General features: G+C 36.4%; 1 protein-coding gene across 1 annotated transcript in view; it reads right to left on the bottom strand.

Moving 5' to 3' along the window:
• The window catches only part of IFT74 (intraflagellar transport 74), a 38,262-nt gene extending 20,540 nt beyond the window's left edge, over window positions 1-17,722 (bottom strand). Inside the window, 13 exon segments of the mRNA XM_034073097.1 lie at window positions 251-292; window positions 295-379; window positions 1,177-1,239; window positions 2,232-2,321; window positions 2,323-2,371; window positions 12,294-12,355; window positions 13,372-13,431; window positions 14,460-14,520; window positions 14,684-14,782; window positions 15,616-15,664; window positions 16,176-16,311; window positions 16,820-16,960; window positions 17,661-17,722. Of these exon segments, the coding sequence (XP_033928988.1) occupies window positions 251-292; window positions 295-379; window positions 1,177-1,239; window positions 2,232-2,321; window positions 2,323-2,371; window positions 12,294-12,355; window positions 13,372-13,431; window positions 14,460-14,520; window positions 14,684-14,782; window positions 15,616-15,664; window positions 16,176-16,311; window positions 16,820-16,936 (913 nt within the window). The 5' untranslated portion in view covers window positions 16,937-16,960; window positions 17,661-17,722.
• Between the last annotated feature and the right edge of the window lie 19 nt (window positions 17,723-17,741).

Here is a 17,741-nt window from a genome sequence, read left to right as displayed (position 1 = left end):
GGAACTGTTCAGGAGGATCAATTTTCCATAACAAAAGACTGATGACTGTGCCAATTTTGTTCTGTCTGACGTGTGAACATCCCATCCAGCCAATTCATTAATTGTTTTTAGTTTTCAGATGGTTTCTGCTCCTTAAAGAGCAAATAAAGGCAAGATTCAACCAAAGTATTTTAAAATATTATCATCCCCTAAAATGCTGACTCAGGGATCTTTTACATGATATATCTTATATTCTTGCCTGCTTAGTAACCTTCTCTTTCCTCCTGCGGAGATTCCATATTCTTATCCTCAGAATCATTTGATCTCGATGTTCCTCGAGCTCATGGGCTTTTCAACATCTGCACAGCCTCCTTTTTCAACCTGGGAGTTGTTCTATTTCCTATTGGGAAAAGCAAACACCTAAGAGCTATTTTCAGATGTCAAGAGAGCATTGCAGAAATTTATGCTTTAGTTAAGTAACACTTACCTATTACATTGAAACTGAAGCTTATTTGTATAAAACAGTACAGAGAGTATAAACAATAAGCTCTATAATCCATATTCTCAATATGGTATTTTTGGAATGGAATTAATCAGTTACTTCTTCTTTCTGTAAGCCTATCCCAAGCCCATTTTACTGAGTAGATTCAACTAATAATCATTTCTAGGGGATACAAACCATATACAGTTTTCAAAAGGACTGAAAAATGTCTAGTAGTTCTGAAATTTACATCTCTGACTGGACTGTTTCAGCTCACAGATCCTTTTACCCATGGAAGACCAGTACAGAAAATTGTACTCAATCTAGCAACTATGGCAGTGTATTAGAAGTGTTATGCATGTTGGACAAAAATATCTTAGCTAATCCCACATTTTTGTTTCAAGTACCAGCTGCCTTTTAAAATGGAATATGTAGAAGAAAATTATCTCACACAACCTGAAAGCTGAAAAATATATGAAAAATCAGGTCTCACAAATCCTAAGAAGGATGTGAAGGATAATCTCATGTATATCTTTACAGAGCATTCAAAATTCATCAGAAGTCACACACCTCGCATATTGCCATAAAAATCTAATGCTTGGCATCCACAGAAACAATTTTTACCCCAACATAGGAAACTTCCACCTATGAGTTTTGCATTATTTTTTACACTAGAGTGAGCAAAGATTGGTACAGAGACCATGTGTTATACATACAGCTCTTAGAGCCTCCTCCTTTAAATTTAGTGCCCCAATTCCTGCTGTTGAACAAACCAGTTCCTAAAAAGAAAAAAAAGAAATTGCAAATTCACATAAAAATTACTACTTGGTATCTTTGTTCTGAAACTTATTATTAATAAAATGCTGTAAAACATCTTACTGCTGCTCTGAAAAATTTAGAAGACTGTGTTCAGCTTCTCCAAGTGACTCAGATAAAATATCTACTTACTTTCAGTGTTCAGCTTTTTCAATAAACTGTTAGCATTATTTGCAGTTAGACTATGATGAAAAACATGTTTACTGTTTTACCACTATTTTGTGTAAAATTAGTACTGAGGGTGGAATTTGTCATTTCTGCATGAGAAGTTTAAAGCTAGATTTTAAAATCTGAACTAGCCACCTCAGTTTCTTTACAGTCCAGAAAGAGACAGTTAGGCCCTAATCAATGATTGAGCTCATCCTAAGACACATGGAAGCACAGGCCTCAAAAGATGCCTATCACTATATACACTATACAGGGGAACTTTCTAAGACTGTGTGCCTGAAGCTAGATGATCCCAGAGAACGTAGAAATCTACTGCTTTTACTAATACAATTTGTGAAGTCAGAAAAAGTTTTACAAAGCCCAGTTCATTTTTCTGATATACTGAGAGGTACAACACAAAAAAACACAGATTCACTTTTGCACAGAAGAAAACTTTCTACAGAATGAACAACAAAAACTGCTAAGTTGTTCTTCCCTTTTGCTTGTGTTTTACACATGATGAAACATCTAGGCACTACAGTGACTTTTAAAATCCTTATATCAGTCACCAAATTAAAAGGAAAATAAGGAGCATTATTTGTTCTCTATAAAACATATACAAAAAGACAAAGTATTTTGTTTTAGTCAATTACTCTATTTATTTTAAGGCAATTCTACAATTGATTAAGATACCAGTGAACTTTCTTATTGCATTACTCTGTTCTCAAGCTCTTTAATAATTAATTTGTACCCGGAACCAATAGAGCCAGGCTGAGAAACATTTTATGTAAGTACAAGACCAACCAACCTGAGAAAGTTTTCATTTGCAAGCCTTCATCTCCATATATTTAGCTTGATTTTCCTGTGACATGTCTTTTATTATGTCTTCTGCTACAACCTTTTTCACGTTCGATATCTTCTTCTACAGTCTGAATTAACTTTTCTGTGCTGTAAAAATAGATTGGAGTTTTAACTTTTACTAGTTGATGTTTAAGAACTTCAAACTCTGGTATTCTTCCAGCCTCACTGGCAACTTGCTCTAGGAGCAGTAGGGCTGGACTAGATGACTTCAGAAGTCCATTCCAACATCAGCTCTACTCTGCTTCTATGGATTTTTCAGTGTTCACTTACCCTGAAATTATGCATCGTCTTTCAAGCCTAAGGGCATTCTTGGCCACAGTCATTGATCTGATAATTATTGGTTACACAATTTAAAAATTTTTGCATCTTGCAACATGGAAAAAGTTAATGAAAAATAGAAGGAAAAAAAAACAGCGGGCTGTGTCAAAATGAGCATGACCAGCAGGTCAAAGGAGGTGATTCTGCCCCCCTACTCTGCCCTCGTGAGACCCACTTGGAGTATTGTGTGCAGTTCTGGTGTCCTCAACATAAGAAGGACAAGGAACTGTTGGAACAAGTCCAGAGGAGGGCCACAAGGATGATCAGGGAACTGGAGCACTTCCTATAGAAGACAGGATGAGACAGTTGGAGCTGTTCAGCCTGGAGAGAGAAGGCTGTGTGGTGACCTCATAGCAGCCTTCCAGTATCTGAAGGGGGCCTATAGGGGTGCTGGGGAGGGACTATTCAGCGGGGACTGTAGTGATAGGACAAGGGGTAATGGGTTCAAACTTAAATAGGGGAAGTTCAGGTTAGATATAAGGATGAACCTCTTTACTGTGAGGGTGGTGAGACACTGGAACAAGTTGCCCAAGGAAGCTGTGAATGCTCTGTCCCTGGGTGTGTTCAAGGCCAGGTTGAACAGAGCCTTGGGTGACATGGTTTAGTGGAAGGTGTCCCTGCCCATGGTGGTGGGTTGGAACTAGATGATCTTAAGGTCTTTTCCAACCCTAATGATTTTATGATTCTAAATCCTAAAGGCAGGTATCGAGCTGATTTTACCATTCTTAGTTGTAGAAATCACTTGGAAATGAGCACAGAGTTGAAATAATCTTTCACAAACTGTGAAGGGAAGGAAGGTACACACTTCATAGTCTCAGGATTTTTTGTAAATTTCCTTTAGCTATGTTCTTAATCGACTAGCCTCCAGGAATTTCTTGGAAATTAGTATAAAATAAATGAAACAGAAACATGTCCTTAAGTGCTTGTAATTCTTTGCAAACAATGAACTTTATGTATCACACCCCGCAGCTCCTTTCATGTTTTTCCAAACCACACGAATTAACACTAATTTAACTACTAGAAATCCTTAGTTCAGTATGTAAATATCTTGACATTTTCTTCATTTGATGACTGATCACATAAAAAAATGCAAGTCTTCCACTGTCTCCAGCATATTTTAATTGATTATAACCAAACTTGCTTGTAAATTCCCTGTGGCATTTCAACTCAGTACTTCGTATATGACCTGGAACTTGACACCTGAGCATACTACTATTAGACTTCCCTACTGGCTGCAGATCCAATTAAATCCAAGATTATAAGATGTTGCTCAACTTAGTCAATCTTTTCCTAAGGATCTTCTAGGTTTATTGTTTTTTTTTCTACTACCTGCTTATTCATCTGGTACAAAGGTTGAACAAAAACAAAGTGCTGTTGCATCATATTATTTCTTGTCAGTGCACTGAAAAAATCTGCTCTTGTGTACGTATGCTGCTCTAACAACAGAAAGGTAGGACACTTGCCACATCTTTTTCAAAATGTAGGGAAAGATTTATTAGTATAACTTTATTGCTAGAGTGGAAAAAAATACATCTTGACATACATTAAAAGTTCAGGAATTACTATGAACCTTGGACATGACGACTTGCTGAGCAAATTGTACTTCAGTAGAAATCCAGGGAATAGACTGCATCTTCTCTGGAAACAGAGTAGCTGATTACATAAACTCCACTACCTCCCAGAATCTGTCTTTTTCTTTACAAATGCAAGAAAACCAATAGGAATTACTATTAAAAATAACATCTTAAAAAGTTCTCAGAGGAAAACTTTTTAAGAAAACATTTGTAATTACAAGGTATTACCAATGTACTGCTAGGTTCAGATTCTTTCCAAAGTAATTAAACAGCAATTCCTGAAGTTTGGTTTTAGTAAAAAGCTAAACTGCAATTAAAATTACAGCACTTCCCTTTTCTTCTACTGTTCTTCCACAGGTTCCCACACATACAATACAGGAAATCAAACTTTTAAAAAAACCCCTAACTTGTCATTAGAAACTAAGAGAAAAAATAGGAACTATGCTTTAGACATATGTAGGGCAAATTTTTATGCAGACTGAAGTTTTAAACAAGAAAAGGATTTTTTAAATTAATGACATCTCCTTAATTCAGACACTTTAACTTTTTCCTTGTTTGAAAAAATTTAAAAATTACTTTTATTGTCATCTTGTTACCGACTTACAGACCAATTTTAAAAAATATTTTAATACAAAATAATATTTTAATATATTTTTCTCACTGTATTAGAGACAATATTTTTCTTGAAATCTGCAAACGATAATAATATTATTAATCTCTATTTCTATATTGCCTTGTTAAGGCCACTCTGTTTCTGAAAATCTTCGAAGAAGGATCTTTAAGGTCCAACTATACCACAAGATCAGGCTGTTAACAGTCTATACTGGGAGTTCTCAAACCTGCAAAATGTTTTTCTCCTAGTAATATACAAACTGGCCCAAAAAATGGGCCAGTTCACCAGCACCATCACTGACAAGAACAACACCTAATATGGAACATAATGGTTGGACTTGATGATCTTATAGATTTTTTCCAACATAGTTGATTCTATAATTTTATGATACCACAGTGGCTGCTGCTGCTGCTAGTACCCCTTGTCCATGCCACTGACAATGTCTGACAAAATGGTTTATGAATTCTTTTTGTATTTAATGTAGATTTCCAACAGCAGTCGAAATACACAATGGATAAGAGCAGTGAAAATGGCTTTCATTTTCTTATTTCCAAGAAGTTAGTAGGTTTCCAGGCTGATTCAGCTAGGTGAATGAGGGCAGTCCATAGACACCCTAACATACAGAAGCAATCAATTAGACTTGACCAATTTGTTATGTGCCCTCATGTACTCCAGGCTGACCGGCAAAGGCCTCCCGGCACTCTTTTTAAACATTTGTAGATTTTTTTTAAGTCTGACTGGCTGCCTATGTTTAGCACTGTTCATGCAATTGAGTTTCCTTATGTAATTTCCCCCACTCTTCTCTGTTAAATTCAGTGATACTCTCTACAGCTCAAGATACAACAGGCATTTGGTCCTCGCTATGCAAAAAAGATATAGACAGGCTAGAGAGAGTCCAGAGAAGGGCCACAAAGACGATCAAAGGACTGGGAAGCCTGTAGTATGAGAAAAGGCTGATAGAATTCGTTTTGCTCAGCCTGGAGAAAGGAAGGCTCAGGGAAGACCTTATCACCGTATCTCAGTATTTAAAGGGTGCCTACAAAGAAGACGGAGACTCCTTTCCACAAGGAGTCACATGGAAAAGACAAAGAGTAATAGGCACAAGTTACTCCTGAGGGGATTCCAATTGGACACAAGAGGGATTTTTTTCACCATGAGAACAACCAGCCACTGGAATAATCTCCCCAGGGAAGTGTTGGTCTCCCCAGTGCTGGATGCTCTTAAGATTCAGCTGGATAGGGTGCTGAAATACCTAGTCCAGGTCATGCTTTGCCTAGAATGGTTGGACTAAATGATCCCTGAGGTCCCTTCCAACTGGGTATTCTGTGATTCTGTGAGATCTTGCAAATAATACCTGATTCAAAGGAGATGGATGAGTAACACTTTCTCCAAGAGATGTTAATATTGCGGTGAATACCATTGGTTAGAAAAGGTTTCCTGACTTTCAAACCAGTAAGGTTTAAATTCATACAAAAACCCCAGGATGGAGATTGAACAATGTTTACTTAGTTCCAAAGATCGGAGCAACAACTGTACCTTTATAATAATCAGAAGACCTGGTATATTATAGATAATAAAGACATTAGAAGATCAATCTTCTAACTAAAAATTCACAAAAAATAACTAACATAAGAATTGAATAAACCAACAATCCATCTAGTACAATATTTTACCTCTGTCAGTGGCAACATCAGAAAACATTTCAGGAGAGCACACAAGCCTGAATATTTTCTGCAGTATGCTCCTATCATTGTCTTCCAATACCTGCAATTGCTTTAACAGGGAATTAATAAGTACATCCATGCCTATTCATTTTACTCGTATAAGAAACTGCTGTCTAGTAAATCCCTCTTCTATTTGCTGATACAGTCTGCTCACTGGAATTTAGGTTTAGCTTAATAAAGTGAAAGCTGAATGCATTAATTCTAATAACCTATGTTCTCCCTCTTAATTTTGCATTCCATTGTATTTGTGCAGAAGAAAATTGATTAAATTATCATTAAAATAACTATAGCTATTATTTGTTCAACTACAGAACCACTGCAGAAACCACTACAGAAGACAGCGGTATTCTCATATTGGCATACAAAAGTGTTGCTTTTTACTAGGGTCTAAAATATGATGCTCTCTTGGCTTGTGATCTGTGCTGGAACACTGTTTTTGAATCCTGTCACTGCTGACTGCAACTTTACTTCTCAGACTGTAAGTTTTATGTGTATGTAAATTACCCTTATTTTTTAAAGTTACACTAGAAGCTAAAGGCATTTTAAAAGCCACCTTGTAAACAGAGTTACTGAAGAAAGAAGCACATAGAGACAAAGTAAGATTACATGGCTTTCTGTGAAATGGACAGCTAGCTGCTGGCAGTAATTTTCAGTGGGTGAATAACACTGAAACATATTTGAGATGGATTTGTATAACAGCCACATCTCTTTGCTGACAACAGGAGTGCCCCCTTTACCTTTACATTATTTTGGAATAGACCTAAAAAGCAACAATTATTTGGACAAGGCCAAAAACTGCTCAAGTTTGAGAGATTTACTGAGTTAGTACACAAGTTGGATCAAAATGTATGTAAGAAATTTTAAGGGTTTTTTTTCTTCCAGAGATTAATGTAATGGATTTTGTATTTACTGGAGAATGGAGGGGAAGGAGATTAACAAAATTGGTATTGCACTACTTGCTCTGACTCACTGCCCACCGGTTCAGTACTATATCTGCTGTTTGTTAATCTGTGGGACAAAGATGAAGAACAAAAAAACCCCTTAGTGTAGAAAAAAAACCCATATACAGTGTAGAAAAAGCACTCTACTACATTTGTTTTTAAACCAGCTATCTAGCTATACTCAGTTTGGTCACAGCAGTAACAAGCTGAACATAGGCTACTTAATTAGGAAGAGGAGTAACACAACTAATCAGTTTCCAAGACTAAGAATCTCCTTTAAACCCAGTTCAGGTATCTTGACAGTAAACTATAGCTTGCAGTGATGCATACATGTACATATAAAGAAATCTACTCTTCTCAGTAAACAGTAGTCCTTTAAGGTATAGAGAGTTAACACTCTCAAACCTGAAAAGACTGCAGCTATGCTAAATTTAAACCCAGAAAACAAAAATTAACTGTTATGATAAAAAAAAAAACCAACAAAAATCAAACTAAATGTTTTGTGAAGGTCTACTCCAAACATGTTTTTAAAAGTAAATACTGCTGTTTTAAAAATAAAACAATACATTCAAAAAGGCATATTTGAATTAATTTTCAGCCTTGGATCTACTTCCTCTATGACACCTACTTTCCAGATTATGTGGGAAATGGATCCTTTTTCTACTTAGCCAATCTTCACATAGAATCCTAAAACAGAAAGCCCTGCTAACTCCAAAATATTACACAAAACTATCTGAATATTTGCCAAATAGTTTGAATAATCATCACATAAATAACCTTGCATGCCAAAGAGAGCTCAAGCACTAAGTGATCTGAAACTTCAGGTCTCTATATATTAGGAGCATTCATTCCCCTCTATCACCAGACCATGGGTATATTAAAAATAAATAAATAAATAAAATTGCATGAAGAGCAGTAGAACTTTTAAAGTGCTGGCATTAAAAAATACAAAAAAGATTTTTCATGCCCTCAATAGTCATCACTGGACTTCCCTATAGTATTTAATTGTTGTCTTTTTTTCAACAGGTCACTTGTGAGGCGTCTGGAAAGAACCTCTCTAATATACCCACTGACCTTTCCCAAAATGTTACTAAATTAAGCCTCACAAATAATAAAATCACTTTAAAAGATATCGACAAAGAGATTCTTCGAAGTTTTATTAAACTCACTGAACTTTACCTGAATGAAAACATGATTATTGTACTGTATAACAATAGTTTCTGCAATCTGACAAAACTAGTAGTTCTGGATATCAGCAGCAACCATATTAGCACAGTTCATAAGACAGCATTTGCAGGATTAAACCAACTGTCAGTGTTGAATCTATCCTATAACATGATTATTCAATTAGATTCAGATATATTTACTTCTCTAAAAAGTCTGACAGCTTTAAATCTACAGTATAACTCTCTGAAATATTTTCATATAAAATCACCCTTTAAATTGATTAAAATAGTTTTAGCTGGAAACCCCTGGACCTGCTCCTGTGATCTCCTTGATTTACAGATATGGCTAACTGCCTCCAATGTGACAATGGGTAAGTCTTGGTTAGAGTAACATTTCATACTTACTTATATTAAACAGCCTTATTTTTTACTGATCTGGATAATATCCACTATCAACTTATCTGTTTTTTACAATACTACATTAGGTTACCTATGATTTTTTTTTAGATTGGAGTGTCAATTAATTTAATATCTCATAGTCTTTCCACTGCTCGCATCCACAGAATATGAAAACAACACTATATGTATGTTCCCAAACACCAAGGAAAAATCCTCCATCAAAACAGCAGCTATTCAGCCAGCTGACTGCAAAATTGAACAAGCTTCTTTAGAAAACACTGTAACTTCCACTTCTGCCATTAAGCTTAAAAGTAGTGCCTTCCTAACAGCTTGGACTCCAAACATCACTGAAAACAATGGGACGCATGCAGGTAATATACTGATGTTCCACATTACTGCTTACAAGCTGTTGGATTTGCTATTCCACAATTTCATACCATTTATACACCTCATACACTATAATTCCTCCACAAAAGCTGTGATTATGGAACAGGTATATTTCCAGGTTTTGGTAGACTGCATACAGATTATAGTGAATACTAAGCTCTACCAAGTGTTCAAAATTGATAAACCACATCTGAATTCTCAAATGATACTACAAACTGATGATGACATCTCAGTCTTGAAATTCAGGTAATTGCCCATACCCACCTAGTAGAACTGGGGAAGGATCTTTTAAAAATTTCAGTTACTTCTTCCAAAATCACTCCTTTCTAGAAGTAGCTGTCTTAAATGTCAAATAGTGAGCAATAATTTTACTCCTGCCTTCAACTGTGCTCAGTGTAAAGCAGACAGATGTTCCCATCCCATTCAAAATTTCAGTCTCCTTACTTTTCTACCAATTTTGAGGTTAATTCTATCATTATTCTGTACTATTTTTGCTTTTTTTTGGTAAAGTCACTTTCTTCATTCTCAGAAGCAAATTTCCAGTCTTCCAGACTGTAATGTTTTATTTCTTGCTTCTGACTAAAGCAGAAGAAATATTATTTTCCAGACACATACACAAACAGTAGACAGCCACTGCTATACACTTCTTTTACCGTAACAGCTAGATTCTATTTTAGGACAGGGGCCAGCACACAAAACCAGCTTCTGAATAAAGACTCCTAGAAACTAGAGTCTATTGAAATTTTTATTTTAAAAGAAGTACAATTGAAAGGATATGCCAAACAAAAGATGTAATATTTTAGGCTGCAAACATCATCACCATTAGAAATTTAAGCCTGTGAAATAGAGTTTGAAGTCAATTACTGTTTGGGGTTGTTTGTTGTTGCTGTTTTGGTTTTTTTTTTTTTTTTCCAAAGTCCAATCTTGGAATTTAAATTTTGGAAAATTATTTTATAGTTTATATGCCCCCAGAATCTTATCTGACTTTGAAGCTATTGTTTTTTTATAAATATGCATGGTTGATATATATTGCTAAGAAATATTAGATGTAAATGCATGTTTTAGTCAGGTGATGTGGTTAACTCCCTAAGAACGTAACAAAAAAATTATACTAAAGCTTTGGACATACTCAGTAATTCCCCTACGATTATTTTGTGAGTTCCCAATTTAACTATGAAAAAAATCATACTAGAGTTCTTGCTGGTATTCCTTATGAGGATGACTCTGCTTCTTTTCCTGTCTGTTTTAAAGAGTTACCACTTCCTGGCAAAAGCTGGACCTTCCTAGCAGGTGTCCTAGGGTTTGTCCTAAGCATTACACTCCTGATTTTTATGGCTGCAAGATGCCCAACATGGTATCACTATTTGGTAAGCTACAGTCACCATCATCTGGAAGAAAACAACTCGGAGATGCTTGAACAGGAACTCTCAGCTGACATGAGTTCTTTTCCTACATTACTGGATACAAACAATGAAGATCGAATTACCTTTGAGAAAACTCATACATTTGTGCCTGTGGAAGATGGATTTATTGAGGATAAATACATTGATTCTTATGTAACTGAGGAGACTTAATAATGTCTTAATGGATGAAGAATTGATTTCTCAAAGCTGCAGTACACTTGTACTTCCATATTATGCTTTTGTACAACACAAAAGGAGGTTAAGCAGTCCATCTCCCTTCATCTTGTCAAATCTGTAACAAGATTTGCTGCGTGAATCATGAAGTTAAAAAAATGTGGTGATGTGCATGCCTCAGTGTCACAATAAGAAGCTCAAAACATGCAAAAAATACTCAGAATCCACCTTTCATAAAAACCTAATTGGTTACTTAAGGCAGGGAGAGAGCTTACTGTATATTGCTTAACATGAACTCTTTACAAAGTAGCTTGTAAAGTTGGCATAATCACTAGTGCTTTAATTGTGAATAAGTCCAGAAAGGAAAAATAATTTCTCTAAAATGTTGGAGCAGATCACAGACAGACTGGGGACTGAATCCAAATTAATGGTGTCACAGCTCATTAGGCTATTAGCCTAAACCAAAGCTATCAAAAAAACAGAGCATTTGTTGGGTTGTTTTCTTTTTTCCTTTTCCTTTTTACCCAAATTAGCAGAGTAACAAAGACGAACTGCTCCACTCCCTTAAGTGAGCCTACATACAGCAAGTTATCATTACTGCATGCCTGATGCCTTTACTCCTTCGTTTGCTACTGAACCAAGTTTCTTCTTTATATACTTACTTTCTTAACACTTAAAAATGCATTCAGGGATAAAACAGACACATTTGTGAGCTGCTGAAAAGTGCCATTTTATTGAAAAGTGACTTATTATTACAAGGCAAATTGTTTTCTAAAAGTGCTTATCTATACACAGAATCTCATTATTGAGATTACTCTTGCTTGCACATCTCTGGTCCTTAAATCAAATATCTCAGAAACTCACCCTCTCACCTTATCACTACACAAGCCATTCTCATGGCGTACAAATTCTTACTGCAAGCATCTTGCTGTCATATTCCCCTCCACAAGTCACTGCCAAACCACACAGGAAACTCAGTGCTAGTTCCCACTTCTGCTTACTTTTCCCACTCTGGACTCCACAACACAACTCAAAAAACTCAGGTTCCCAAAAGACAGGAGTCTCCACTGTCACTTAAGTCCTTCTGGATGACATATTAAGTATCTCCTCCAAGCACTTAAATCAGAAGAGTTTAAAGCTAGGAACCCAACTGCAGTATGGCACTCCTATACCATCCTGAAATTGCTCAGGTATCACATGTGGCATGCTTGGAATTGTTAAGGAACTTCTGAATCAGGTATCACCTCCATTTTGCTAAGTTCAGTTATGATTTTAACAGCTTTGGAGAAATATACACTTCATGTACTTACGTTTGTCTTTCTGTGAAAATTTTATCCACACTCTGAGTGTCTCGGTCATTCTGAACCTTTAACTTAAAAAAAAATAAATTCTGATATAATATACAGTAATAAAGACAAACATTCTATATACAAATTTGCAAAGTTTCATTTGAAAGAGAAGCAGCAGCTCTGAATGCATCAGAGGAGGAAGCAGCAGAGGCTACCTGCTCCAGAGATTTTTCACAGTTGATACTGAGCAAAGGCCTTCTGAAATTACAGTCTTCTACTGGAAACCAAAGGAAGTAAGAAGGCATCTCTATGTTTAAAAAATATATTGTTACAAATCAATTCACTTAGTGTGGGATCTATTCCTGCAACATTTAGTAAAATACTGTTTAAGCCTACAGACATGATGAAAATGTAACACTTGCAAAGCACTATTTTCTTTATGACACAGACAGTGTGACTTTATTGTGCAATCAAACACAAGGGGAAATGTTGTTTTGACCAAAATAACCTACTCTAAAATCAAACTAGTTTCTTTTGCTTATGGACAAAGTTATCATAAGAAATGGAACATGCTTAATGACACTTGCGTCTTAAGACTTAGAGGAACACTCTATCTATATTAGAAAATAAAGAAAGGCAAATGAAAGCTCATTGATTTTATGGTTATATTTATTATTTAACAAGTATTTAATATTTGTAACATGGAAGCAATTTAAAAGGCTGAAGAAACAATATAACTACCTTTACAGAAGACCGGGCAGCTTTACAAGGCAGTACAGTCTAGTGAATTTGCCTTTCATAAGACTAGTAGTGTTCTATGTTCCCAAGTCAAACAAAGAATATATCAACACTCAAAATTTGGGTTGGGATGACATCCTTCTCAAATCTAAACCATAGAAAAATATCATGGGGCTCTTAATGCAACACAGACAACTGTCTCACTGTAAACATGTTTCCCATATTATGGTTAATTTAACTTGGAAAAACAGGTAAGTTTTAAATTAGTGCTATGCCATTTTAGATACATTGTATGTTCAGAGTTACAAGAATGTAACACACCATTTCACCCTTCAAACATAGCATACATCCTATTTCTTACCATATTGTAATCATGAATCACTTCTGCCATATCTGTACTAGTATTAAGTATATCCATAACCTGAAATGAGACAGAATTCCAACCTATTAATGCTCTCCTTTTGTTTTAAATTACACACAAAAAATCAGACAAGTAAGTAGTAACTCACAAAGCACTTACAAAAGCACAACAATTCTGTGTTATTGCAAATGGAAAAAACATGATGTAGGAATCTGAATAGATTACATGCAGTTTTAAAATCATAGAATCATAGAATGGGTAGGGTTCGAAAGGCACTTAAGATCTAGTTCCAACCCCCCATCCATGAGCAGGGATGCCTCAGAGTACACCATGTTGCCCAAGGCTCTATCCAGCCTGGCTTTGAACACTGACAGGAATGAAACATCTATCACTTCCTTGGACAAGCCATTCCAGTGCCTCACCACCCTCACAGTAAAGAGATTCATCCTTATATCTAACTTGAACTTCCCCTGTTTAAGTTTAAACCCATTCCCCCTTGTCCTATCACTACAGTCCCTAATGGAGAGTCCCTCTCCGTAATCTTTGTAGGCCCCCTTCAGATACTGGAAGGCTGCTATGAGATCTCCATGCAGCCTTCTCCAGGCTGAACAGCCCCAACTTTCTCAGCCTGTCTGCATATGGAAGGTGCTCCAGCCCCCTTATCATCCTTGTGGCTGTCCTCTGGACACACCCGCAACAGCTCCATGTCCTTCTTATGTTGAGGACACTGGAACTGTACACAGTACTCCAAGTTTTCAGAAATTATTGTCATTATATGCAGCTGTACATAACCCACAAACATTATTCTGCAGTAATTTCTTAAATCCATATGCAACTGCTTCTCCTAATGTATAGTATGCTTTTTTCTTTTACGATTTCCTTAAGTTTCCACAGTTTTACTTTCCAATAACTGAAATTACTGAGGTGGTATTAATGAGTGCATTTTATTATTAATACTAAGGTGGTACTAAGCAATGTATTTTTACAGAGAAAAGTTAATAAAAAAAGATGCTAAAGTAAAGCAAAAGCAATACAATGTAAACAAGATCTGGGAGAAAATTCAGTATCATAAGTTGACATCAGCATACCATATTGTAGTCTGCTAGTTGACCTTGAAATTCTTTGATTTCTCCAGCTAGAGATTCTGCCCTAAATATAAAACAAAATCAAACTTAAGACTTGTACATATAAAAATAAAATAAAGTAAAAAAAAAAAGAAGATATTACTTAATGGTTCCTTGAAGGCAGCACAATACCTGAGAATAGTTTTGTTACTGAGACAGTCAGCACTGCATTAGCTGCAACATCTCACCTTTTTTCGTATGATAAGTAAACAGATTTTTCTTGCTTGTACATTTCTACTTCTTCCTGGAGCTTGTTAATTTCTGTTGTTAGTTCACTTGTTTTGCTTCTGCAAAGAAATAAACAAAATATTGGAATGTACAATTAAAACACAGAATAGAAATTGTATTTTACTCTAGCTGTGCAATCAGTATTTCTTTCTCACACTGCATGATGTTTCAAATCAATATTTCAAAGACGAGCTGTGTAAGAGGGGAAAAAATATGACTGTTTCTAGCAGGTAAATTATTAAGTAGTTGTTAGAAAACCTGGATATGAAATAAAATGCTTTAATTAGCTGTGTCCCTGCTGGTGAAATAGATGTAAATTATTCTCAAATGGACAGGTAAAAAGATCATAGTATCATGGTATATACCATAGTATTTAAAAGCATATGGATATCATTCATATGTAAAATGATGTATTTTAGGACTGATCATTCAATACTGCAATATGATCAACTGACAAGATAGCCTTTTATTCAGTACAGTTTCTGCTAGGCCTTGCCTTTGTTAGCATTAGCTCAATGTATTATCCAAGTAAAGCACCTGAAATGTACACTACAAAGTACTCAGCTTGTGATGCTACTTCTTCCAAATGCAGCTATCAGGCCTATCAAGCATTATAGGTTGAAGCTCAAAATCACTGACCCTCTTCTTACTAATGCTGTGGGAGTGCATATGATTTGGCAAGTCTAATCACAAAATGTCAAAGGCATTCACTTGGACTTGAACATAAAATTTCCTCCCTCCTACAAAATGACCGTATCTCTTATAAGAGGTCAGATTTTATTGTAAGTGAACACCACTTATCGCATGCCCTTGTTAAGTCCAACAAATTTCATGTCAGAAAGAGAACAGAGCATTAAACCTCCTGCAGTTTCAATATATTCTTAAGACATACCTCAGCAGACCAAGGTAATATGTTTTATCCATTATCTGTCTCTGAGGACCTGACAAAGGACAGTAAGATGACATTTTGTTAGAAAACAATTGATGTTGATGAAGTGTAAATTATGAAAATAATTTGCAGAATTTACAGGCAGAGAACTGCCATCTTCTCAGCGTTCTTAAAAAGATAGTACCTCATTATAACAAATCAGAGCAGAAATTAATTTTGCACTGTTGTGATGATAACCATTACTTTTCAGCTGTACTAATAGTTACTACATAACACAGTATCCTAATTATTCTGCAGTGACGAAAGAAAACACAATCTGTCCTATGCTTCTGAATAATTTTTAAAGACAGCTCAGGCACAGAAAAGCCTTTGCCATCTATGACTGCCAAGAGCAAAGAAAATAACAGGGATGTTTTAATCTTCCTTTCCTTTCTCCTACTCCTGTTATTCATAGCTATTCACTTGGCACTTTGTACAGGAATGAAAAAGTTGTCTTTAGAGACCTACATATTCCTTTTAAATGTCTGCAGACACCTTGATAGCTACTTTCAGTAAAAAAATACCTTTAATTGCAGTTTTCATTCCACTTAAACCATGTTGAGTCACTGGACGGTCTGCAACTTTAATCTGAGATGATAAGACTCCTCCAGTTGGCGAAGGGCCACCACGAGAAACAGGTCTTGATGTACTAGGAGGCATCTATAAAAAAAGGACCAAATAACCAAACTACAAACCTTCCAACACTGAATTATTATCCTTACTCAACTGCCAAAGCAACTGAAAACTTCAGTTAGTCTCTGTATTGTACCTATGAGAATCTTTCAGTATTTACATCTCTCAGACAAAGCTTCAGTCAAATGTTTGCTGCAAAAGGGTAAGAAATTACTTTTGAAAAGCTTTTCATTGTTCCCGCTGTCTGCAACATTAATGCTATTAAGGTCTCCCAGCTGAACTTTTGATGCAAGAGTTCTCTTTCAGGCATTTCTCTTTCAGGCAAAATAAGCAAAAAAATAACCCAAAACAACAAAAAACTCTCTACAAAACTTAAATCTTAAAATCTTCCCGTGAAACCATCACTCCAGTTATGGCATTAAAAAAAAAAAACAAACAAAACCAAACACACACAACAAAACAAACAAACAAAAAACCCCACCAAAACAGTAAAAATCTAAATATATCAAGTTTGATTTTTTTTTATTTAACATACCCCTGTTCCTATTCTGGTTGCTGATGGAGTCCTTGATGAAGTGGTAGGCCTTGTGGTCAGCCCTATTCCTGCTCTTGAAGAAGGACGAGCTATTGGAGGTCTGTGACTGCTGGCCATATTTGTTTCTTTTTGAACTTCTCTCTGGAACAATAGATAGAAATACTTTTTTATTTTGCACAAGGTCTTTTAAAAATATCATGCATCAACTCTATAAAGCTTAATTCTTCCCCCTGTCAAAAAGAGTTTAATTTTCTTTAAAAATCTGTGAAACACTTCCTTACTGGAAATGCATGGTACGAGACAGACAGTGCTCAGAAGGGACCACAGAAGATCCATGAGTAAGGAGAGACAGCAGTGCCTTTTCAGTCCCAAGCGCTTAACTCAGTCCTCAGGTGGTACTGTTAAAACAGATTACTACTAATTCTTGTGGCACTTGTTTCAGCATCTGCCCACAGAATTCAGGTCTCTCATAAAATAAACTGGAAGTGAACAGCTGTTGTCAATACCCATCTGGGTTATCTGGGGACAGTCCTTCAGGCATCACCAGTCACCTACACAAACCCAGAATACACTCCCCCTGACAAATCCTAGCAGCTTTCACCAGCCCCTGAGCAGCAACGCCATGGCCATAGCACGTAGAAACAGCTCTTGAATGGCTGAGGCTGCCAGGCAGTGGCTCAAACGGGCCTGTGAGATGGTCGTACTGTTGGCCGTGACCTAGAAGGGCAGAAGTGCCGCAGTTCCCTCGGGTCAACAAAGACCCTCCCCCAGGAGCGCTGAGGGCTTCTGAAGCTACAGAACCCCGCGGAGCCGCAGGCAGGCGCGGCCCCGCTCCTCTCACCAGAGTCCCGGACCGCCATGAACTCTCCACACACCACACTGCTGGTATCGCAGCAACTCCACAACCAAACCACGCCGCGGC

This window comes from Melopsittacus undulatus, chromosome Z, assembly GCF_012275295.1.
Source record: "Melopsittacus undulatus isolate bMelUnd1 chromosome Z, bMelUnd1.mat.Z, whole genome shotgun sequence".
NCBI lineage: Eukaryota > Metazoa > Chordata > Aves > Psittaciformes > Psittaculidae > Melopsittacus > Melopsittacus undulatus.
Note: the sequence above shows the minus strand (reverse complement) of the source record. Positions and strands in the feature narration are given on the sequence as shown.